We start from the raw sequence: 25840 nt of genomic DNA on the forward strand, positions 1-25840 counted from the left end.
GGGATAGGAAAGGCAGCAGAATACAACAGACACTAGTATGGCAGTATGTATAAACGTGGCTGTATAACCAATGTGATACTGCAATCTGTACAAGTGGGAAAAATAAGAATTCATACCCCATTTGAATCAAATGTATGATATATGATATGTCAAGATCAATGTAATGTTTTGAGCAACCAATAAAAAAAAAGAAAGAAAGTTGGTGAGAGAAAGGATGATAAACTTGGGTAATGTTTTATTCCCTGAAAAACACACGAACACACATAGAACATGTTTTATTCTAATACTCTGATTCCCACTTTGCTGAGAGTGTGTATATAGCCCCCAAAAGTTCTAAAAGCAAGCCTTATAATTCCCAGTGATAGAAACTAAGCTTTGCCATTTTCTGTTTTACAATGAAATAAAGGCCAAATCACTCTCCTTTGGAAGCTTCTAGTCAGATGTGATTTTATGACCAACATTAACTTTAAATGGGAAGAAATCTGAATGGGAACTAAATCTCTTCCCTTTAAACCACCAGCTTCACAAAGCTCTTCTTGACCAGGCTGCCACATGGTAGATGAGGACAAAAGAAAAGTGTTCCTTTCATGATTTTCTAGCAGAGAGTCAAGTTGACACATATTTGAGATGGTGAAACAGGAATTTATAGGAAAACAGTGAGGAATTTTTTTTTCTTTAAAATTTCTTATTAGAGACACCAACATTTCAATTTATACATAAAAGAAGAAAACTGCCTCTTCTAGAGAACTAGGTCTGTAAACCACTGTTTAAAGCAGCTCATGTGGAGAACCTACAATTTAATACGACTGAAGAAAGGTTAGCCTCGCATCCACTCCATTCTTCATCCCTGTTTACTCAATTATACAAGTACTTCCACAGCAAGCAGACCTCTAATTGTGTATACTTCAGTGAATGAGAAATGGGACTTGCTGCAGAATAAATTCTTGGGTGTAACTAAATTACATACCACTTCCCATTCTTTTTTTTTTTTTCAGATTTCCCATTACTTTAAATGAAAACATGCTTTGAAAAGAACTATAAAAACACTCAAAACATTTTTCAAGAGCAGTTTCCTTCTCCCTTCTGATAAAAATGGAGTTATGTTTTTATTTTTCAATACTCTCCTGCTGAAGATCAAGGGACTTCAAAAACCTCCTTCACAGCTAACCAGTAAAACTTGAAAATTTCATTCTCAAATCATCTGATAAGCATGACTTGACTTTGATTTCTCTTTCTCTATTAGCTAATGAACCCCCCCACCACCTTTATTTCTATGTAGATGGCACCATGAGTGTTTATGATCCTTTCCCTTGGGAGCTTCACACAACCTCCTGTCATCTCAATTCACGGGGGAGCTACAGGAGAAAGGCAGAATGCAGGCCTGCCACTCAGGAAACTAACCAACCCCTGGCCTCCTGTGTAAGCCCCATATCATCCTCTGCAACACAGCTTACTTGTCTGAAACACAGAGAATATCAAACCTGCCTACCTCCTAGTGTTTCCTGAAATCACATTCATGTTAAAATCACTCTCAATACCATCTAAGTAACAGTTCCAGCCATCATTCCTAAAACTGTTTACGTGTGAGGTGTTTCAGTGTTTTTTTTAAAAAACAGGCATAATGGAAAGAATCCAAAAAATTCAATTTCAGTTTGCAAAATACGGAAATAACTCAGTAACCTTTTATTTGGGTTTGTCTTCAGTATTATTTTGTCGAGATTCTGTTCCTCGATGAAATGGACCCTTACAAGAGCTACTGAACATTCTGTGTCCCACCATGGGTCACACTGCTCTGCTGTTACTTATAACCAAAGACAAGTCGCTAGACCAATCTAAATGGAAATCTAGGAAAATCATATGCTAGCATTTTGTGGTTCGTGATTTTTTAGAATTTGTGCTATTTGCTTGGTGCTAATTGAAGAAAAGACATTGTCTCAAAAACTAGGAATATGTTTGAAATCCCTTTTTTTATGTTTTTGTTTTATTTGTGTTTTGTTTTTCCTTTTGAAAAACAAAAACATAGTGGGTATCAGAAGGAAAAAGCAGTCTTTTTTATGTTGCTTTTGGTTTGGTTTGGTTTTGCAGCATTTGTGAATTTTAGGGCAAGAAATTAATCTTAATTGTAAAATTTTGTTGTCAAGTAAGCCTCTTTCTCGTAATGCCATTTGAGGCCCACGAAATACAAACACTGGCTAATACCAACAAGGTACTCTGAACAGGAAAGACAGCCCCCAAATGACTTACTATTTCCTTCTCCTTCCCAGGGGAGCTTTGGTTCTGTGATTCCCTGAAAGTATTTTTAAAAATCAAAGCTATCTAAATAAGGAAGGACAGCAGGCATATGTAAATACATGATCCCCACCTCTGAACGCATTAAGAGGACTCTGCAGAGACTGTAATGATTAATATCAGAATGAGAATTAAACTCTGCCCCCTCCTGGGACATTGGACGAGCAAGCACATCCCATCCAGTGGCTTCTTACAACTCCAGTTACCCCCATTCCACATCCACAGGGCTGCGGTGAGGATCAAGTGAGATCACATCTGCAAACACCTTTTCAGGGATATAAAGCACTATTTGAATGTCAGCTTCTTATTATGATATAATCTGCTTGTGGCAATGCCATGTGACGTTGCTCCTTTAATGAGAAGCACCCACTACTCTGTAATCAAAGCAGCTCCATAAACAGTTCATTACCAAACCCAGGTTCACAATTTTGTCCCACAGAAAAACCAATGTCGGAGAGAAGAGTGTTAGGGAGAAAGATTTTATTCTGTGTCCTAGGAACAGAGAAGTGGGAACCCAAGCTCACCAAGCAACCTCTCCATTCCAAGGAGCTTGAGGAGTTACCGATAGATATAGGATAGGGGGATAAGATGAGGGAGACAGAGGCTAATAGAGGGAAGAAAATTCACGTCTTTTCTGGGAATAGGCAAAACTCTTCCAGGACCACAGCTGTCGCCTCTTTTTGCTCTTTCCATGGCCTGGTGTCTCTATGCCTGGTGACTAGTAGGTGTCTTTTCCTTGAAGGGGGAGGATAGAGGATAAGCACGTCTAGGTCAAATCAACCCTGTTTTACAGTTAGGACAAACCATTTCCCATATAATCAACATGTCTCCATGCAAAGCCGAATAGAATCTGACCCAAAGGTTAAGGTAGCAAAGGAGATACAATATGAAGACAGAAATGGCAAGCCTTTTATCCCATTCTAGTCACCTATCAGGGCCAAGTGAAGAGTCAGTTTGGGGGCAAACGTGGCCATTAGGTCTCTGAATAGTAACCTAGACAACTGTTATCATCATAACCCACACATCCGAGGTATTACCTACAACAAGGAGATGAATATGTATTACCAGCTGTGAGACCTTCAATATTAGTGATTTTTAAGTCAACTAAGAGCAAGTGAAGCTAGAGGGTCTATTTAGCTTTCTCCTCAGTAACAGTTTCTTAAAATTGGTGAACTTATCTGTGTTTCTAAGTAGTTCTGTTTTGTCCTCCTTCACATAAAATTCAATAATTCCAGGCACTGTTAGTGACCACCAGACTTCCATATCTTCAGATAGAGGTGATAGGCACTGTGATTCCCTCAGGAAAACAAATATACACCAATTATCTGCTCTTCCTACAGATCATAACTAGAATCCAGCTTTGTAGAAATAGTTTCTTGCCTGCACATCCACACAAGAAAGTAAAGTTGAATGTGGATTTCTTTTGCTTTCCTTGTGGCTCTGGGTTAACTATAGAATCAGGGATAGGATCAAAATCTGAGGTCCAAATCCACAGTTTCCCTTATAAAGCCACTAATCCAACCTTGAGGTTCTGAATGTGCCCTTTCAATCAGTTTCTAAATCTCTTCCCCCACAAGTAAACAACATGTTACCCAATAAACAGCAGCGAAAATATGCAGCCAGCTGAATTGCTTTGGTACTGTAGCTGCAGCTTGCCCCACCTGGGCTGGTATTGATGGCATCATTGCAGTCTGTGTACTGGCTCCATACCTAGGAGCCCTAAATGGCACTTACATAGAATCTGTGCCTATATTTATACTCTACCAGTTCAGAAGAGTTAGTATCCCACTCCACGACGCCCTAAACTAGGAAAGTCAGCTTTGTCTCATTGTACCCACAAAGCCTAAATCTATAAGGCAGCCTCAAGGTGACCAAAGACCTTAAGTGTAAAAGGCTAAATGGAGCATTTGCCTAGGAAGAGGCCATTGCACAGAGAAGCACTCACAGCTCTCAGTGGAAATCGGTGGCCCAAGCATTGTGATTCCTGTAGTTATACCTCACTGAAGATGAAGCGATAAAGCAACTGGGCACAAACATCTTACTGGATGTGTCCTGAATAAGGCTATTCCTTTCCTCCATATCCAGCTGACATTCTGAAATCAATTAGCATTCAAAATTAATGCCTTTCATGCATAATACACCTAGCATTAAAATAAAATTTAAAAAACCCAAGATGAAGTGTTTCCACGGCAGTTTGGCATTTTTATACCAAAATCAGAAGTGTTTGTCATTCACCCCTCTTTTATATGCATAGGTGTGTGTGTGTGTGTTTACAATGCCCAGTTGATTTTATTTGCGAAAGAGTCACACTGCAATCATGCGGTGAATTAAGAGTCACTGGAAAATAATTCCCTCCAGTCAAATACCCCATCCACCTGGACTTTCATGTCAGGGTACCACATTCCTAAGAACTAATGACAGTTACATTTATGCCCTAGAAACCTATTAATTATCAATGAATTAATGGAAATAAAGCTGTGTTTCATTCAAAGAATGTGGGCAACTAGAGTAGAAGGCTGTGAATAAGAGTTTTGGATTAAAAACAGGTCAGCCTCCAGAAGCCAGATAAAAGTGAGGTAGGCCCCTTTATATTATGGTACCTTGTTTTAATGAATTCAGCTTAACCTTGGTCAAACTCCCAAGATAAGATAACATGTACAAGAAAAATCAGATATAGCTTAGCTTGTGCAATGGGTATAATCTGATAATCTAACAATTATATTAAAAGGTAAAAGAGAGAACTCAGTGTTTTCCTCTTAACATTACCTGGAAGTATTCAACAACTGTTTGACAAGCAACAGACAGATTCTGATTAAATAATCTTTTTCTAGCCAATATTATTGAGCCTCTTACTGTGCAGCTGCATCTTAGACAAACATATTAATTGCTTTAAATAGGTCTCTGGGGTAGGTCCTCTTCCCCAGAAGCAGTGCCTGAGACAGACATTTTTGTGCAAGTGTGCTGTTAGTTTGTGCTCTCAGAAGAGGGGACGGAGACGCAAGATTAGGCAGGGTACATGCTAAGCAAAGATGTGGTCCTGGCACCTTCCCACAGGGATCCCCGGGCACAGATTACACCATGGAGTCATCCCAACTTGAGGCAAGGGCCATATTTTTGTGAGCTTTTAGCAGCCAGGGGCCAGGAGAGAAATGGGACACCAGCAACATCCACTATGGCAGCTATGCTAAAGGGACTAAATCTATAGCAGCCAAATAAGGGAGTAAGAGGTATGATTCTCATTCCATCCCTGACCTCACCAAGAACATGATGGTATGGCCACAGGCCTCTCACAGACCTCTCTAAACATCAGTCTCCTCAGCTGTAAAATGGGAGATGGGAAAAGCAGGTAGGGTAGGGTCCATTTGATCATCCCTACACTCCCACTTTGAAGAGCAATGAATTCAACAAGGGAACTGGTGGGGAGGCTTACTGAGGAGTAATGATGTTCTTTCTATTCCTGGAAGGGAATTAATTGATGTAATTGTGTCCCTGAATGACTGAATCATTAAAAGCTCTTCTCTACCTGGAATAGCTTGGGGAAACACGGGCAAATCTAAGAAGACAAGCAGTAAAGTTACCCTGAAGACATATATACTAAAAAGGATGGCAAGACTCTGACTTTAAACAAAGCGCTTTCATGGCAGTTTACCTCAAGGGAGCATTAGTGCAACCAGACAACCTCATTTAACTGACTCCCACATCAAAGTGAATTAGAGGCAAGAGGCTGGGATGAAGTGACAGCAAGAGGCTGTCCCTGCAAAAGGGTATATCCTCTGTGGAGAGCAACTGGGCAAAAATTTATAGAAATTTTAAATACATTTATTCTGTGACCACATGGTCCTCTCTCTCTTGGAATTTATTCTATAGGAGTAAGAGTGTGAAATGACATTTGTATAATTTTATTCTCTGGGCCACTTTGCCAAAAGTAGTCAAAGATTGAAAACAATTCAATAGCCCATCGTTAAAGGGGCTGATTAAAAAACAATGACGACTATGGCACCAATCATAAAATAGAAAGCTGTGTAACCTAGAACGTTCTCTACTGAGAACATTCTATATTGACATGGACAGTTGTCAATAACACATTGATTTGTGAAAAAGCAAGGGGGAAGAATAGTATGTTGCAGAAGTATATATCCTATTATGATATGATAGTATTATGTCATATCCAGGTGTAATTAAAATATCCTTCTTTTACAGAAGAAATGGAAGTCATCAGAATACATATGTTTATATCAAGTATATCCCTGGCTATGTAGAAGTTGTTTTTTGTGTACCTAGAAAGAAACTTCTGTACACAACCATCTATAAGGGGTGAGGAAGTGGGACAATAAAATAGATGAAGACATAGGTCGGAATGAGAAAACTTTCTGAATTTTTTCCCCAAACACCTCGGACTACTCTGTAAGGAAAATGGAGCATCTTGTTAGAAATAAAATGAAAAATTTAAAGCATCAGCAAAAGCTGGCCACTCCAGCTTTCCTTATTTCATGCTCTGGCTCAGGGATTGGCAGAGTACGGTCAGTGATGAGATAGTTGTGACAAAGACCATGTGGCCCACAATACTGCAAAGCTTTACTATCTGGCCCTTTACCAGAAATCTTGGCAATCCTCGCTTTAAACTGTAGAGTTATTCATAAAACAGCTGTGACCACATCTATCCATTGATGTGGATAAAATCCTTCTGACACTGAAGGATTTTGTCTTTTTGAAGTCAGATTTCTATCCACAGTTTATACACCAAGAGAGACTGGATACTGCGCTAGGTACAAAGAGAACGTGGACAAATGGCCCCGGTTTTAAACCTGAGCTCTGTCCCTCACCATTGTGTGACCTTCATCAGCATAACTTCTAGCATTCTCAGATTCTTGTCTCTGCTATGTTGTCCCTCGTAGAGTTTTTTGGAAGTTTATATATGTTATTGTTAACCAGGAGCCTAAATAGTAACTGTTAGTAGTATCGTCTAATATTGTGATTTTTTTTTTAAACAGGGTGATGACCAGTTAAATGTATTTGGAGAGGACACCATGGGAGGTGAGTTTCCTTTATTGATCAAACCAAAGAGGTCACTTCAATAGCTTGAAACAATTAAAACATCAACTAATAGCTAGTAAAATGTCAATAGTGTGTACTTTTCCCTTGGCCAGGGAATATGGATCTTGCTTTTCGTGGCCCATGTGATAAACCAAAGGGATTCATTACTAAGAGATGCATTTCCTAAACGCCCAGAGAACATGGCTCCCAAGGTGCTCAATGAAAAGAGGATGCTTTGGTCAAAAATACTTGGGAAACACCATTCAGTCTCCATTGGAAGATTCACATGTGTAATATCATAACAAGGCCCCCACAAGTCCCAGTAAAGAGAGCTATCTAACTTTAATTTGGCATTCTTCAACTTATTTGGAATACAAAACTAAACTCTTTCCTATATAGTGGTTACGATTCTGCAGTGTACCTTTGGGACCCAACCCAACCTACACCAAGATTATACTGCTTTGTGATTTTTATCATATCAAAAGTCTCATCAAACTAAAATATTCATCCCAAGTTAGCTATAAATGTAATTGAAAACAGATAAAACTATGGGGATTGGGAACTGTTAAAAAAAGAAAAGGGCCGGGCACAGTGGCACAAGCCTGTAATCCCAGCAGCTCCAGGGGCTGAAGCAGGAGGATCACAAGTTCAAAGCCAAACTCAGCAATTTAGCAAGGCCCTAAGCAATTCAGTGAGATCCTGTCTCTAAATAAAATACTAAAAAGAAAAAAGGGCTGGGGATGTGGCTCAGTTTTTAAGTGTCCCTGAGTTCAATCCCCGGTACTGGGAGCAAAAAAAGAAAAAAAGAAAAGTTCATGATTGTTCTAGGTAAAATATTTCCATTTTGTAAGAAAAGTTATCCTTAAAATTCATGGAAATATTTTAGTTTTGATTGTGAACACATGCAAATAAGTGATTTGGTTTTTTAAATAACCCAGTCCTAATCCTGCATTGATCCATGAACATGAGGTGGCCGATACAGTGTCATTTGATGATAATGGCAATAGCAATATGTGAAAATCACAGTTACCAAATGATATCATTGTGATCCATGGAGAAAGGCACATAAACAGGAACCATATCTTAGCTGTCACTTAGCTAAGTGCAAATAAGCAAAAGTCTGTCTCAACTGGATAGGGGTGACTGATTGCTTCATTAAGTTTCCTTTCTTCCTGGTTATAAAATTAACATACACTCACTGTGAAAATTTTTTTTAAGGAAGGAACTAAGAGCTATCTAAAATATTATGACCTATAAATAGTCATGGCTATCATTCTAGTGTATTTCATTTCAGTGTATTGTCTACATAACTATTTTTGCATAGTTGAGAATACATGTAGACATACAGATATCTCCAAATCTTTGTACATATCGTAACACAATCTGTTTCCATGTCATTAAAAACACTGTAAAACTTAATTTGTAATGACTGCATTGTATGAATTGTACCATCATTAACTAAACACTAACTTTTAAAAAACTGAAATAGGATATGATCATATTTAAGAAAAAAAAAAAAGACCTACAAGAACGATGGTCATTTTTCTAGACTACAAATAGATTCACAGTTACTCAACTTCATGAAGTAACCTGGCAGGTGGGAAAGCATGAGATGACCACCTCATCCCACAAGTTAGGGACACCATATCTTTATATATGTGGGAGGAGGTAGAACTGTCACTCAGCCAATGGTAGAGTCCTGCAAATATGTAGCATTATGTATATAAAAGTACTATCTCAGTTTTGCTAAAAAATAATGTTTATAACTGTCAAAATAATGAGCTATCTTTCAAAAGTAGTTATCATCTGCATAAAATATAAAATGTAAGCCAGAGTCCTATCAATTCATTTTAAGAATGAAAATGGCCATTTTATCACTAAGATAGAAAATAAAAACCTACAACCTCTCCAAGTAATCACACCCATCCATCATTTTAGTCAACTCATACCCTGAGGACTGGCAAAAGCGGCCACTCCCAGGACCCAGGAAAGAGCCTAGAACTCCACTTGGACCACAGCTCAGGACTGACTCCATCAGGTCCTGCCCTTCTGTCCTGGACCCTCCCTACTTAGACAGCTTCTCCAGGAACCTCAGCCCAGGATCTGAAATGCACATCCAAGGGCTGGACCTCCAAAAAAAAAAAAAAAAAAACATCAAACATCTCTGAACTCTAGTTCACTTTAAAATTCCAAGCAAGTTTTCATCCTACATCATGATACATTAATGTCCACTCAGTTGCCTTGCAAATTTGAAGAGTATCTCCCTTAGCATAAGAATTAGCAAGAATAATAAATTATTCAAAACTATCTTCAGTTACTGTATCAGCACTCATATCTGTCTGACTCAGGGAAGAATCTAGCCTCAGATGCATCTAAAAACCTGACTACAAATATTAGCTCTTCCTAACCACAGCCCCCATTGTTAACACCCACCACTTCACTGTAGAATTTTACCTGGCTTGGATTTGCCTAAGTACATCAAGGAAATGCTTCTAGAAGTCAGTGGAATTCTTGCCACCATTTTGATTTTTACACTACTGATACATGTATTATTAAATTTTTTTTGTAAACTGACTCACTGTTTTTAATTACTTATTTTAAAAGAAATTTTATATCACCACTTTAAGTGGAAAATAGCATTATTTACTGTGAAATAAAACTTGTTTTTTTAATATTGTCTTCAGATACCATATTTTAATTCTTCTCTGTTAAAAGGGAGATTATCCAATGTGAAAAAATGTGAAATAATACCAAACTGAGATACTTAGAAAGACTTAAAAACAAGTTTTAAATTTAGCTTTGTGATTCATACTATTTAATATCATCTGTTTTACCACCTAAAAGTAATAGTGCATGTGAAAATAAAAATATATTGCCTGGATCTGGGAATAAGGCTGAAATGGTTATCAGTGCCTATTAATAGCAACCTATTAAGGCATCTACTCAGCTTTGAGCTTCTAATCAAGCAAAACTCTGTAAGGTTTGAATTTTACATGACATGAGTGAAATCAGGGTTCCAATGTAGTACTTCTTGCAATTAACTTATATTGTTCTTATTTTTAAGGCTTCATAGAAGATTTGAGGAAATGTAAAATTATTTTCATGATGGGTGAGTAATAACCCTCAAATTTTCTAATACAATTGCTAATAATAACAAGTCAGTAGCAAAAAAAGAAAAAAAAATGGCAATTCATTTATCACTGTTGAGAAGTCATGTTTGCTTTTTGGTCAAAATAACCCCTAGGAGGTTTTCAGATTATGGCTTGTACTTATGCAGTTTTATATTCCTTTTGGCCTTGTGTCTTTTCAGCATAGAAAAAGCAGGATTCAGAAACATCAAACCCCTGAGTTTAGCTCTACAATTAGCTCTACAATTACAAAGTACGTCATTACAAGGACAAGGGGATGCTGAACGTTAGTGTCTAAGACACACCTTTTCTGTTTGAACACCAACCCTCTCCTTTTTAAACTAAATGCATCAATGACCACTATGCAAATATACTTCCATAGCCACACCCTGTATTCTACACAGCTAAAGACAATCTAAAGTGGGGCTAGGGTGTAGTTTAGTGGTAGTGCCTGTGCAAAACCCTGGGTTTTCAGCACCAGGAAAAAAAAAAAAGCCAAGAAAAGCACAGATATTGTCAGAATGCCTCCCAAAACTTATGCGCTTTCTGCTAATCATAAAAATTATATTTTTAAAAGTACACCTGCCTGTACATTTTCAAAAAAAATATCTATTTATATTCAGAAATAATGAAAAGATCCACACCTCTTCAATGAGTGGGAAGAGAGTAGTTGTCAGCACCACAGAAATGTAATCAGATAAACTTTGAATCTTGCATACTAACTCCAGGACGCCTACTTGAAAATCTGAGTAAATCTGTCTCATTGTCAGACATGGAATCTGAACCAGAGAAGCTAAGAGATTTGGTCAAGGTCATTCAACCAACTGGTGGAAGGAGGGGACAGCTTAAAAGAAGTCCCTGGTTCCAGGGTTCCCCACTGCACCACCGGGTCATGTTGGCTGTTATCCTGAACAGCTGCCTCATGCATCCAGCCATTTGAGAAACATTTCTTGAATCCTGGACCCATCTGGGCAGTGAGCAGGACTCATGGAGTTTCTATCCCAGAGGAAGAGAATAATTAAAATATCACAAACCTTGAAAAGTGTTAGGAAAGAAATGAAAAGCTAAAATTGGACAATCGGAGCAAAGCATTTGGAGTAAAAGTGGGTGATGACTTCAGAGAGGGTGACCTGGGAAGACTTTCCTAAGGAGGCAACATTTAAATGGAGAAGGAAGGACCAGAGGCTAGGCATGTAGCTCAGGCCTAGAGTACTTGCCTAGCATGCATGACACCTGGGTTCAATCCCCAGCACCACATACACCAAAAAAGAACTTGAAGGAGAGGCTGGACCAGAGAAGGGTCCAATGGGAGGCAAGAGGGGAAATTCTAGTCCAAGAGAATAGCACCTCTCAAGCAGTGGGAATTCCTGAGACCTGCCTTAGTGCAATTTCTCATCTGCATGCCTCTAGTTGATCTAAACCTTGGGAACTGGATGGACCCTTTTCACACTTACTTTGTATTCTTTTCAAAAAGTAAAAGTATATTTCTTATTTCCCTTGCTGAGGAGGAACTCATTGTAATTTCAAAGTTGTGCTTATAGATTACTAAAATTTTCTTTCCACATAAATTTTATTTATCAATTTTCTTGGCTGCAGACAAATACACAATGTATTATATTTTCTGTGCAGCTCTTATGTTAGAAAACCTAAATTAAGAAATTTTAATTTAAATTATGGAGAAACCTTTGAAACTCCATATGTAGACATTCAGAATAGGAATCCTTTATTATCATAGAGAAATCTTTCCTTTTAAGAAAGTGGTCCAAAAAAGCTTCTATCAATAATACAGCCTGTTGTGTTGTTGTTACTGTCTCCAGTAGTAATGTTTCAGATTTATCCACTGTTTCTCATTCATAGTTGGGTTTTGAAATATATTTTCAAATGTCACTTCTATCTGTCTAGGAATAACTAAAGACCTTGGCTTACCTGTTCTGAAGTTGTGTGCCCTTTAGAAAGTCAAACAGCACAATATAAAATCTTTGACATTAGACAAAGCTTGAGACACTCAAAGATCCACAGACCACACTGAGAACCGGTGCTCTGAGCAAGAGGTTTTTCTTGCATCTAACTGAACATTCCTGTATTTCAACTTATTGGTCAGTCACTACTATGGTAAAATGATCTGAGCCTACTATTTAGGCAGAAGGTACAAAGCCTCTGTGATATGAGGGAAATGACTTCTACATTCCAAAAATCAAGGCCTTGATCCCAAATTCTTCCTTGAGAGATGGCAGAGTGGATTTGGGGGGCTTCATTATCACAGGTCACTTTGAAGCTTGTAAAAACTCTCAGGATGTCATAGACACACCCATAGCCATTTCAGTGATTTTTTTTTCTTTTTTATTATTAATTTTTTATTTTTTTGATTAATTATACATGATGTTAGAATGAATTTATGCACCTTGATATATCATATATAGATGGGATACAATTTCTCATTTTTCTGAGTGTACATGTTGCAGAATCATATTGGTCATGCAATCACATATATACATAAAGTAATAATGTCTGTTTTGTTCTACTATCTTTCCTGTCCCCACTTCTCCCTCCTTCCCCTCATATTACTTCCCTTCACCTAATCTAAGGTAATGCTGTATTTCCCTAGTGTCCCCCTCCTTATTGTGAATTAGCATCCACATATTAGAGAAAACACTTGGCCTCTGATTTTGGGGGATTGGCTTACTTCACTTAGCATGATATTCTCCAACTCCATCCATTTACTGACAAATGCCATAATTTCATTCTTCTTTAAGGCTGAGTAATATTCCATTGAATATATTTATCACATTTCATTTCAGTGAATTTTAATAAACAAAAATCAGGTGATTTCCATGGAACTCTTGTGGTTTTGTCTATATAAGATGGCTGAATTTTTCCATTTTTAAATTATTGTCTTGACATCTACAAGAACCACAGTAGTATTAGCCAGAGCCTAGCTTGACATTCTCACTGTTATTCCTCAGATAAAATTAATATTCTTAAAGCACTCACCCCATGTTTTAAACTATTGATTTTATTTATTAGTTTTCTTGGCACGCAGAAGACAAAAGTTTCCTTTTGTCTGCAGAAAGGTCCAAACTCTTAGACCAACTAAGACTCTCCTGACGGGCCTCAGTGTGTCCTTATCATTTCCTACCACATCCTCTTGTTAGTCTTGAACTCCAACCCCACCTGCATCCCTGCTCTCTCCCAAGCTTGCTTTTTTGTCAATCCTTGCACTTGAAATGTCTTCTCCCCTATCCAATCATGCCCCAAGTTCAGGTTTAAGTTCTAGCTCCTTGAGAAGTCTTCTCTAATCACAAGCCTTTCTCCTCTGGGCTCCTCCATCCCTTGAGTCTTTCTGGCTACTTCTGATACCTTATATGACTATGAAAAAATATATTTGTTGGAATAATGAAATCTTGAGGAAGCAGTGTGGTTCGTTTCCATAACAACAAAAATAGCAACTGAAAGTCCTGGACTGGAACTGACAGGCAGGTTGTGCTGCTCTGACTATTTCTTGCAGGATGGTTTTCAGGTTAATTGTGAGCCTACTCAGATGCTCCATGAAATGCTACCCTCTCACTGATGACAAGCAACTCTTACCCTAAGCTGGCTCATTTGCAAGGCAAAAGTTTCCAAGTGGGGAGCTGATGGCAGGGGCCACCATCCAACAGGAGAAAATGTTCAGGGAAAGTGTTCCATCTGCACCAAAAGGACAGGCCACATGAGCCTAGGTGGCCTCTGAGTGTTGTGTGAATGTCACCCTTTTTGTTCTTGAAGAAAGCCACTCAATAGCTGTTTAGAAAAATACCTTTCAAAGAACAGAGCACACAGAGGGTAGTGCCAGATTAATCACAAGGGTTGAAAGAGTTCTCTGAGCTTTGGTTGCCTCCACACAAGATACAAGAACTGTGCTGGTGTTCAAGCTGGGCCTCAATCATTGCTGAGAGTATAAAAATTATTTGGAAAATGGAGAAATATGCTTTAAAGACCCTCATTGTGTCTCACTAACAGGTGACTAGTTTTCCACCACCTTTTTTGTTGTATTTCTTTCTCTCCTTCCTTCCTCTCTTCTCTTGATTATTATTGGCTTCTTTTCCTCTTCTCCATTTTCATTGCCTGCCTATGCCCAAAATGTGACATAACCTGAATTCCCATTAATTCATAGCCAGAGCCCGGATACAAGTGCTATAATGTGGAGCACACATCTGACTAATCAGGTGAGCTGTGATGTTAATGGCATAATGATCAAGACATCATTCAATGGCCGTAGCTTCCAGTGTGTCAGGGACACAGATGGCCTTGTGTATGCTGGCATTGGTGCTATGAAAAATTGTTTTTAAGTAGTCAGCTTTGAGAGGTATACTGATAAATATTTTATGTTACTCTGTGCATTGTTAACCACTGCACAAATGGTCCTACTTATTTTCCTGAAGAAAACTGGAGAAATAAAAATTTTGACCTAAAACTCAGCATCACAATGCCTGTCATTTATTTCATTATAGCCCTGTTGTCATTTCATTATTGCCCTATTATGAAAGAACTGTGGATTAATTTTTTTAAATATCCTTAATTATAGATGGACACAATACCTTCATTTTCTTTATTTATTTTTCATATGGTGCTGAGGTTTGAACCCTGTGCCTTACACGTGCTAGGCTAGCGCTCTACCACTGAGCCATAACCCCAGCCCTATTAATCATTTTTTTTTTTTAGAAGTAGTTACTTGGGGCTCAGCATGGACACTTTTTGTTTAATTAACTCACATGTTTAGAAAATTAAATTCAATTTTTATTCAATGAAATTAACTTTTACTAATGTAAATATGGGGGGAAATCTGATTGTTTTGACTAGGTGTGTCTGTAAGAGAAACCAGAATTGAGCACTGAACGCAGGCCAGGCACTGTACAAAGCACCTTCTGACACTGTCTTACTGCCTGCGTGTATCCACCCTATGGAGAAAATGCCCGTGCCTTTCTGACTTCTCAAGATTAAATCACCTGTTAATAAGTAGTATATCTGGAGCTTGAAATAGTTTAACACTGGGCTGGGGGTGTGGCTCAGTGGTAGAGTGCTTGCCTAGCATGCATGAGGCCCTGGGTTCAATCCGCAGCACCACATAAATGTAAAATAAAGATATTGTGTCCACCTAAAACTAAAGGATAAATATTTTTAAAAAAAGAAAAGAAATAGCTTAACACTGGCAACAAATGCTGCTGGTTTTCTTTCTTGAAGGACTAGTTTTACTTACAGTCAAGGAAATGTCTGCTGGATACTCAAAACTGAAAGCCCACAGTTTGTCTGCTAAATGGTCTTTTGAAAAGTAGAAATGATATTCAGTTAAGAAAGTGACTAGTTGAGCAACTTAGTCACACCATTTTCCTGTAAATGACATCATTTCATTTTTCTTTATAGCCTTTCCTTGAGGAAATCATTATTCCTAGCTGCGCTGGGAGCTTTATGCATACTTCCCATTTTGTCAAAAAAAAATATTTTAAATGATATGCACCTAAGAGTGAAAACTAAGATGTTCTTAGGTAACATACGTTCCTCCTTCTTTCCTTTCACTCCAAGTGCGGAGTAGTGAAGAATGCAATGGCTGGCACACTGGACACTAATGATTCACCAGTTTCACCATCATGCCTTCTGCACCATTCACGGAAAGCCAATCATTTCTTGCTGTTATAATGAAAATAAGGAACCCCCAGTGTCTGGAGGCCACACTGGGAGAACTACAAGCTGGGGTAATTGGGAGGGGGTGGGATGTTCAGTAGGTCCAGGGGACAGAAACAAAACCCAGGCTTAGCATTTAGGGGATCTTAGAGGGGAAGAGTCCCATGTGCCATTTTCACTTGTCCTTTTGAAAGCACAGTTGTGAGGAAGGGATCATGGGGAACAGGGTGCAGCTTCAGAAAGCCTCTTTCTGTTGTCTCCTGGAGGCTGGGTGCTTCTGAAAGTTTCTCTGTACCCAGTGGCACCAGGCATGTCTGAAAAGAAGAAAAGCCTGTGCCTTTGTCAGAAGGTGGAAGAAGAAAGCAGCAGAAGGGCCAACAGGAGGCCCAAGGCTGGGTTAGATGGAAGCAGGGGAGCACCTCAGGGGGCCAACAGCACCAGGACTGGAAGAAGAGCAAAGAAACAGCCCCGACGTGGAGACCGAACTGTAAACTGGACTGTCCACATTGTCAGAAATCACTGGATTGAACTGAGAAACTCAGACTGGACTTGGCTGAGTTTCTACTATGAAGTGAAACCAGATGGCTCTCGAACAAGCCTGAGCTGATGGTTAATTTTCGGTAAGAACTTGCTTGGGTCGGGGGAACCCAGGTAACCAGTAAAACATTATGTCTGGGTGTGTCTCTGAGGATGTTTCCAGGAGAGATTGGCATTTGAGTCTGTGAGCTGAATCTAAATTAGGGAAGACCTGCCTGCATCCAATCTGTTGAGGGCCCAGGTAGAACAAAAAGGCAGAGCAAAGGTAACTTTTCTCCTGGATATGGGTCATCCAGTTTCTCCTGCCCTCAGACATCAGAAGTCCAGATTTTGTTTTCTCTTTCCACATTTTTTATTATTGCATTATATTTATACGTAATGACGGGGTTTGTTTTTACCTATTTGTGTTTGCATGTAATCAAACAACAGAATTTGGTCAGTGTCACTCCCCAGCACTTTCCCCCTCACTCCTCCTATATTGTTAGTTGTAGATGGACACAATACCTTTATTTTGTTTATTTAGTTTTTTTTTTTTTCCTGTGGTGCTGGGGAACAAACCCACTGCCTCCCATGTGCTGGGCAAGTGCTCTACCACTAAGCCACAACCACAGCCCTATTATTTGTATTCTTGATGACTGCCTATCTGACTGATGTGAGATGAAATCTCAGTTTAGTTTTGATTTGTATTTCCCTAGTTGTTAAAGATGTTGAAGATTTTTTTCACATATTTGTTGGCTACTTCTATTTCTTCTTTTGAGAAGCATCTATTTGATTCATTGGCTCATTTATTAATTAATTTTTTTTTTTTTGGTTTAAGGTTTTTCTTTTAGTTCTTTATATATCTGTATACTAATCCTCTGTCAGAAGAATGGCTGGAAATATTTTTTTTCCCATTCTATAGGTTCACTTTTCATGTACCTAATTGTTTCCTTTGCTGCGTGGCAGCTTTTAATTTTAATGTCATCTTATTAATTAACTCTTTACATTATTTCCTGAGCTTTAGGGATCTTATTGAGAAAGTCATTGCCTGTACTTATATGTTGGAGTGTTGACCCTACATTTTCTTCTAGGAGTTGCATAGTTTCTGTTTTATTATTATTATTATTATTATTATTATTATTATTTCAGTTATAGATGGACACAATACCTATAATTTTATTTATTTCTTTATGTAGTGCTGAGCATCGAACCCAGTGCCTCACACATGTTAGGCAAGCGCTCTACCACTGAGCCACAACCCCAGCCCTTAGTTTCTGTTCTAATTCCTAGGTCTTTGATCCATTTTGAGTTGATTTTTGTGCAGGGTGAAAAAGAAGGAGCAAGTCTCATTCTTTTACATGTGGCTAGCTAGTTTTTTCTAACACTGTCTTTTCTCCAATGTATGCTTTTGGCTCCATTGTGAAGGATCCAATGACTATAGATGTGTGGGTTTGTCTGTGTCTTCTATTCTATACCATTGGTCTATGCGTCTGCCAGCATCATATAATTTTTGTTACTACAGCTCTGTAGTGTAATTTGAAGTCAGGTATTGTGATGCCGCCAGCATTGCTTTTTGGCTTAGTGTTGCTTTGGCTCTTTGGGTCTTTTATTCTTCCAAATAATATGAGGACTGTTTCTTCTAGTTCTGTGAAGGATGTCATTGGTACCTTAATGGGGATTACATTGAATATGTATATTGCTTTTGGTAGTGTGGCCATTTTAAGAATATTAATTTTACCTATCCATGAACATGGAAGGTCTTTCCATCTTTTGACTTCTTCAATGTCTTCCTTCAGTGTTCTATAGTTTTCATTGTAGAGGTCTTTCACCTTGGTTAGATTTATTCCTAGGTTTTTGTTTTGGTTTGGTTTGGTTTGGCTTGGGGTGTTGTTGCTGTTGTTGATTTTTAGGCTATTGTGAACAGAATTGTTTTCCTGATTTTTATTCTCAGCAGATTCACTGTTGGTTTACAAGAAGGCTACTGATTTTGTAACCTGCTACTTCTCTAAATTTGTTTATCAGCACCATTGTGAAGGATCCGATGACTATAGATGTGTGGGTTTGTCTTGTCTTCTATTCTGTACCATTGGTCTAATGTGTCTGCCAGCATCATATACTTTTTGGTGAAGTTTTTTGGATTTTCTAAATTTAGGATCTATAATCTGTGATAATCTGTGATAATCAGAGGAGTCCAGGTTCTTGAGCCTTCGAACTTCAGAACTTACATCAGCAACTCCCCCCTACAAGATCATAGGCTTTTATGCTCAAAACTGCACAACACCCCTGGTTCCCCTGCTTCTCCATCCTGAGGTGGCCTACTCTGCAGCATCTGGGTCTCCAAGATTGAGTGAACCAAAGCCTATCATAAATTCCCTCTTACATATCTATATATACCTTTATTAGATCTGTTTCTCTGGAGAACCCTGACAAATACAGCTGGGTTCATGAAGAGAATTAAGTCTCCATCTGACACCAAGCCATTTGACTTGGTCCACCTGAAGCATTGTCCTTGGGCCAAACTCAGATACAGGATCACCCAGCTTTTTCTCTTCTAAAGGGGTACAGACACTAAGGGTCCCTATAAAGAAGAAGAGACATTGGCCAGCTTTCCAGGGGAGCCTCAAATGCATTACAAACCAATAAGAACTCTCTCTAATGTTGGGAAAAGGTGGACACTGTGTGCTGACAGTAAACCTACTTAATTATATGAACTTTACACTGCAGAAAGGCTCCAAGTGATGCTAAATTAGGATGCAACAATTTCTTAATTTAATCAAGCCAAATTAATAAGCCCTTATCAAGGCTCACTACTCAAGGAACTATGAGATTCAAAAGGACATAAAACAGTCCTTGGGACACTGCAAAACACTGCAGTTGTTGTATATTATTTTTAGGTTCTTAAATTATTTCCTTGAAGAAATGTTGCTAAGTTAATTAAGAGTTCTCCAAAGGGAAAATTATTACTAGAGGGAGAACAGCACAAGTCTGAGTTTACATGGCACCAGGAGTAGAGACCTTGCACTCACTGCCTCCCTAAGTGTTGGATAAAATCTTTTTGGAAGCACTACTAACTTGCCCACTGAGCTGCCGGGTGAAGTTTTAGGGACTTGGTTCACTAAAGGCTAATCAAATGTATTCAACAAAATAGCAGTACCCAGCACTGAAAAGGAAAAAACACCAAAATCTTGTGTCAAGGGAATTTGAATTTCTCTCTCTCTCTCTCTCTCTCTCTCTCTCTCTCTCCTGGGAATTGAGCCCAGAGGCACATTTGAGCCACATTTCCAGTCCTTTTGATTATTTTATTTTAAGGCAGGATCTCATCTAAGTTGTTTAGGGTCTGGCAAAATTGCTGAGGCTGGCCTCAAACTTATGATCCTCCTACCTCATTCTTCTGAGTTGCTGGGATTACAGACATGTGCCACCACACCCTGTTTTAATTTCTCTTAAAATGGCAAAATATCATTTGTTCTCTGTCCACCTTACACTTGAGCAGCCCATGAGTTAATCCATTGCTAATTATTCTCTTACTGGAATACTTAACACAACTGAGACACAGCTCCAAGAAAGTAAAGTATGAAGGCAGTTAATAAGTCAAAGTCCCATTCTCTACTCCCAAAATATTCATTTAATTATCTAATAGCAATATTAAAATTAACACATACAAAAGTGATTTACTATGCTCCAGATTCTATGCTGTCTTTATACATATTAACTTGTTTGATCCTCACATTAATCTTAAGTATTCCTATCGTCTCCATTTTACAGAGGAAGAATTGAGGCTCAAAAAGGTTAAGTAAGTTTCCTAAGTGTTATGGTTTAGATATGAGGTGTCCCCCAAAAGCTCCTGTATATGCAGGAATATTCAGAGGTGAAATGATTAGATTGTGAGAGCTGTAGCCTACTCATTCCATCCTAGTTTGGATGGACTGAGTGATAACTGTAGGCAGGTGGGTCACTAAGGGCATGCCCTGCAACAGTTGTTCTTCCTGGGACCCTTTCCCCTCTCTCTCTCTGCTTCCAGACCCTGCCCTGAGCTGAGCATCTTTCCTCTGCCTTCCCCCATGATGTCCTGCCTCACCTTGAGCCCAGAGCAAGGAGTCGGCCGTCCACAGACTGACACCTCTGAAACTCTGAGGCCCAAATAAACTTTTCCTCCTCTAAGTTGATCTTGTTGGATATTTTGGTCACAGCAAAACAAAAGCTGACTCAGACTCTAGGGCAAAGAGTTAATAAGTGACCAAGGTAAGGTTCAGAAGGCTCAGAGCGGAGTTTCAGAGACTTCAAAGCTCATGCTCTGAAAGTGTCTGTAGATATTGAGGGTGAGTTTGTGGGAGTATAGTGGGTTAAGGAAGGGTTTTCCATATTTATTTGAAGAAATACCTCAATTTTCTATTTTGTTTTGTTGCTATATTAGTTAGCTATTGATGTCTGAAAACAAAGACAAAATAATAAGAAATGAATATTAATGAAACAGACCTCTGAGTGCCCCAGCCATGTTTCTCCCAATTATGTGACATATTATCTTCAAAATAAGAAACAGTTTGGATTCAGAAAAGTGCCCTGAACCATCATTTTCACTCCCCACACAAGCTCATTGAGTTCAGAATATACACCACGTTGTTCACTAAAAAGACATATCGTGGGCACCTGTTGTGTGAGCATTACCAAAACTATTTCAGAAGCCAGGTGTGGGGCACCCACCTGTAATTCCAGTAACTCAGGAGACTGAGGCAGGGGGATTCCAAGTTCAAGTCCAACCTGAGCAACTCAGTAAGACCCTGTCTCAAAAAAATTTAGGGCTGGGGATGTGGCTCAGTAATAAATCCCCCTGGGTTCAATCCCAGTACCAAAAATATAAAAATAAAAAGACCCAAGTTCAAAACAATTTCAGAAGGGCAACAATGAACAAATGTTTGAGAATGTGATGCTGAGTATATCTGAGGGGACCTGGTCATTCTGGAATGTTCATAGCAGTTTGGATGGAGTACCTCAGTTACATATTGATCTTTACCAATACCATATAGTATGAAGGAGGAATAAAAAAGACAGCCTAGACCAGGGATATATAAACTTAAAGGGGACTGCCTAAACTGCTGTAATGATAAATATGGATCTCTCTGCTAAATTAAATTCTTCCACTAAATATATATGCTTTGGGGTGAATTGCATATTTGACACATTGAGTTTCTGCTATGCACCAGCAATGTGATAGGTCTAAGCTTGCACAGATGAAAGACAAGAGCTCCCTAAGCTCAAGAGGCTCGTCTTGTAGAGGGGAAAACAGCACAGCTGGCACATGCAGTGACCAAGGCCTGGATCTGGGGAGGAAGACTGCAGCGGGGGCAAGTCAGAGCCGAGTCCTAAGGAAGAAAAGGCCAAGTTGCAAGTGGGAAGAAAGCTGGGATGGATACCCTGTAGGAAGAGGGAGCAGCGTGTGCAAGAGGAAGCCTCAGAGGTGAGACGGATGGAAAGTTCCGGGAGGCAGAGCTGGAGACCAGGCAAAGTCCAGGATGTGAGAGCCGTGAGACCAGACTGAGAAGTGTGAACTTCATCGAGTGGCAGCAGGAAGCCATCAGGGCCTCTGTTCAGTCATACAGCAACAAATTCAGATTTCCAAAAGAAAAGAGCACTCTGGCAGCGGTGAGAGGAAGTTCTGGCTGTAACAGAGAGGCCAGTCATAGGCCATCAGATGGCCATTCATGGAAGGAAAGGGAGGCAATTGAGGTGAGTGAGAAAAAAATAGGTCCAAGAGATTCCAGGAGATAAAATCAATAGGGCACAACTATCCGTTGTGTGTAGAGGTGAATGAGAAGAATTATGCATGACTCAGAAGTGGCTGGTGTGAACAACCACGTGGACAGAGGTGCCATTCAAGGACTAAGGGATGTGGAGAAGAAAGGGGTTTTGAGAGAGAGATGAAGAATTCAGTGTTAAACGTGCTACCATTGAGATGCTTACGGGACATCCACTGTTGGTGTCCATTAAACAAGAGATGTTTGAGATCCTATACCCAAAATACACGTTCCGGCTGTAGACACGTGTGGATTTCACCAGAGTATCGATGATGGGTGAAGCCAAACACTAGCAAGAGATCACCCAGCGAGGTTCGTAGAGTGAAGCTAGAGACAGGTGGAGACCTGGAGCCTTTGAAGCTCCTGTTCAGAGCCAGAGGAGGAAGAAGAGAGAGACAAAGGGACTAGCAAGAGCCAATGGCATCATACGTAGAAGGTGAGGCAGGGAAAAAAAAAAAAAGAAGGTGAGGCAGGAAATAGAAGAGCTAAACAAAATGTAATGAAGATAATCCATTGGATTTGGCAACTAAAGCATTATTGGGGGCTTTAATGAAAGAAGTTCCAGTAGAAGAGAAATAACTGAAAGCCATGGGTTAAGGGACAGCTGGAGGTTAAGGAGAACAAGGATATGAACAGACTATACTTTCAAGAAACTTGACTCCGAAAGAAAAGACTTAGGGAGCATTAAAGGGAAAGGAAGGTCAAAGGTGGACTATTTTTTAAAATGAGAGATGCAAGCATATGTGCATAAAGAGAAGCAGCACAGGCTCAAGGCCAGATGCCAGCTTCCCTAGGAACTGGCTGCTATGAGACCTTGGGTAATGTCTTTACACCCACTGTTCCTCCGTCTTCTCACCTGGCATGTAGACCGATGATAGTATGTAGGTCACAGAGGGCAATGTGAAGATGAGCTAGTTAACAGTACTCATTTTTTTTAAGAGACAAAAGAGAGAGAGAATTTTTTAATATTTATTTTTCAGTTTTCGGTGGACACAACATCTTTATTTTATTTTATGTGGTGCTGAGGATCGAACCCAGCGCCCGTGCATGCCAGGCGAGCGCTTTACTGCTTGAGCCACATCCCCCAGCCCCAACAGTACTCTTATAAATAATTCCACAAGCCTGGCCCAGTGGCACCCCACTCTCTGGAGGCTGAGACAGTTGGATTTCAAGTTTGAGACCAGCCTCAGCAACTTAGTGAGACCCTAAGCATCTCCAAATAAAAAGATTTAAAAAACAAAAATAACTGGGGATGTAGCTCAGTAGTAAAGCACCTCTGGGTTCAATCCCTAGCACCACACACAAAAAAGTATTCAACAGTCATGGGCTGTCATGTTAACAATCATGTTCAGATTCTGAGTGAGAGGAGACAACCAATAAGAGGAAGAGGATCCTGAGAAAAGGGGGAAGAGGATGGATCAAAGTGACTTGGAAGGAGAAAGGATATCTACAAGATTTCTTTTTTTTTTTTTTTTAGTTGTTGATAGACCTTTATTTTATTTATTTATGTGCGGTGCTGAGAATAGAACCCAGTGCCTCACTGGGCAAGCACTCCACCACTGAGCCCCAACCCCAGCCCCAAGATGGGGTTTTGAGGTTGGGAAAGTGCCAGTGTCAAGTCTGTTGATGTTCCATATTAAAATTAACCCTCCTGCAGGGCGCAATGGCACACACCTGTAATCCCAGCAACTCAGAAGGCTGAGACAGGCTGATCCCAAGTTCAAGGCCAACCTCAGCAATTTAGCAAGGCCCCAAGCAACTTAACGGGACCCTGTCTCAAAGTAAAAAATAAAAGATGGGCTGGGTTCAATGAACTGGTGTTCAATTGAACACCCCTAAGTTCAATCCCTGGTACAAAAAAAAAAGAAGAAAAGAAAAAGTAACCCTCCTTCCCTAAGGGCTGAGCTGTTGTTACCTGGCGATTCATCTATACCAGCTGTAGTTGGCTAAGTTCAGAGCTGGCTGAAATCAGAGTATCTCTCGGGCTTTAGGCCTAAGCTGCCTGGCCACTGCTATAAACTGCTGCTCTAGTTGACACATTCCTGCGGTTATTTACAACAACTCCATAAGAGGTCATTTTACTATAGGAGATATTTTCTTTTCTTTTTTTTCTTTTTTTTCTCTTTTTTCGCCTTGAAGAATGAAGCAGAGTAACAAGCCAACAACTCTGGAGATAGCGGCCATCTTAACCTTTACAATACAACACCCCACCACTTAGTGAGGCCCTGACCAACTTAGAGAGATCCTCTTTCAAAATAGAAATTAAAAAGGATGGGGATGTAGCTCAGCAGTAAAGCACCCCTGGGTCCCATCCCCAGTATGAAAAAAAAAATAGAATATAACGTTCACACAGCATTTTCCTTCCAATTTTCTCCAGGTTTCTCTGAATCAAGAATCTCAGGGTCTTTCTAACTGCAAATAAGATATATTTAAACCAACCATCAAGTGGTCAAGGCAATGAAAGATTCTTTCTTTTTGTAACAGAATTCAGCTCTCATGCTTTAACATGATTTATATTCCTGTGACCCAGGTGGATTTTTTTTTTTTTCATATTTGTTTGTGTGATAGACCCTGGAGGAGCTCTTCCTCATGGTCTTGCCATGCTCTGAGGAATGCCATCTTCTAAGAAGTGACCCCATGTTGGTGTCACACTCCTGCCCATCAACACCACCCAGTGCCCTCAGGAACCTACATAGTCTAGCGACATATTTCCCTGTTTGGACTTTCTCTTGTGATAATGCTTGGGAGCAGGTGTGGTCAGAGCAGCATGTAGAACACACTCTGGTGTCTGGGTGGAGCTTTCACAGCAGGCCTGAGACGGACCTGCAGTCTCACATTTGTTGTTGAAAAAGGAAGAGACTATTCAGCCCTGAGACGCCTGGCCAAAGTCAGCCAGCTGACTCCTGGGATCTGCCCAGGGAGCCCTTCTACTCATCACTCATTTGAGGGCAATGATGACCAGGTGATTGGAGGGAGGTTTTTTGCTAAATATCCTAGAAATCAGGGATTATGCCCTTTTCTACTTTCTTTTCTTCCTTTGTTGTTGTTCCTAAAGCATTTATCAGGATGCCTGGAACTTGGTAATGGAACTTGGAATGGAATGGAATAGAATAGAATAGAACGGAAGGGAAGGAAAGACAGCTCAAAATCACTGCTCTCAATTCTCCAGAGCTCAGTTACAGCTGATAACAAGTTGTTGTCAGAGGAATTACATTAGGGCTGGGGTTGTGGCTCAGCGGTGGAGCGCTCGCCTAGCATGCTCGAGGCCCTGGGTTCAATCCTCAGCACCACATAAAAATAAGTAAATAAAATAAAGGTATTGTGTCCAACTACAACTAAAAATAAATACAAAAAAGGAATTACATTATTAATAACTAATAATCATCTTAAAACAATTACATTGAGAGCAGAACTTTGAGGTACATT

At 39.6% G+C, this 25840-nt stretch overlaps 1 protein-coding gene across 5 annotated transcripts in view; it reads left to right on the top strand.

Annotated features, from left to right (window-relative positions):
• Window positions 1-25840, top strand: part of Ak5 (adenylate kinase 5) — a 251263-nt gene that overhangs the window by 180717 nt on the left and 44706 nt on the right. For all 5 annotated transcript variants that reach the window (XM_015490534.2, XM_048814101.1, XM_048814098.1 and 2 more), the window contains exons 9-10: window positions 7281-7323; window positions 10388-10432. In XM_015490534.2, the coding sequence (XP_015346020.1) occupies window positions 7281-7323; window positions 10388-10432 (88 nt within the window). The remainder of the gene's footprint in view (window positions 1-7280; window positions 7324-10387; window positions 10433-25840) is intronic.

The sequence above is a fragment of the Marmota marmota genome, unplaced genomic scaffold (genome assembly GCF_001458135.2).
Source record: "Marmota marmota marmota unplaced genomic scaffold, marMar, whole genome shotgun sequence".
In the NCBI taxonomy this organism is placed as follows: Eukaryota; Metazoa; Chordata; class Mammalia; order Rodentia; family Sciuridae; genus Marmota; species Marmota marmota.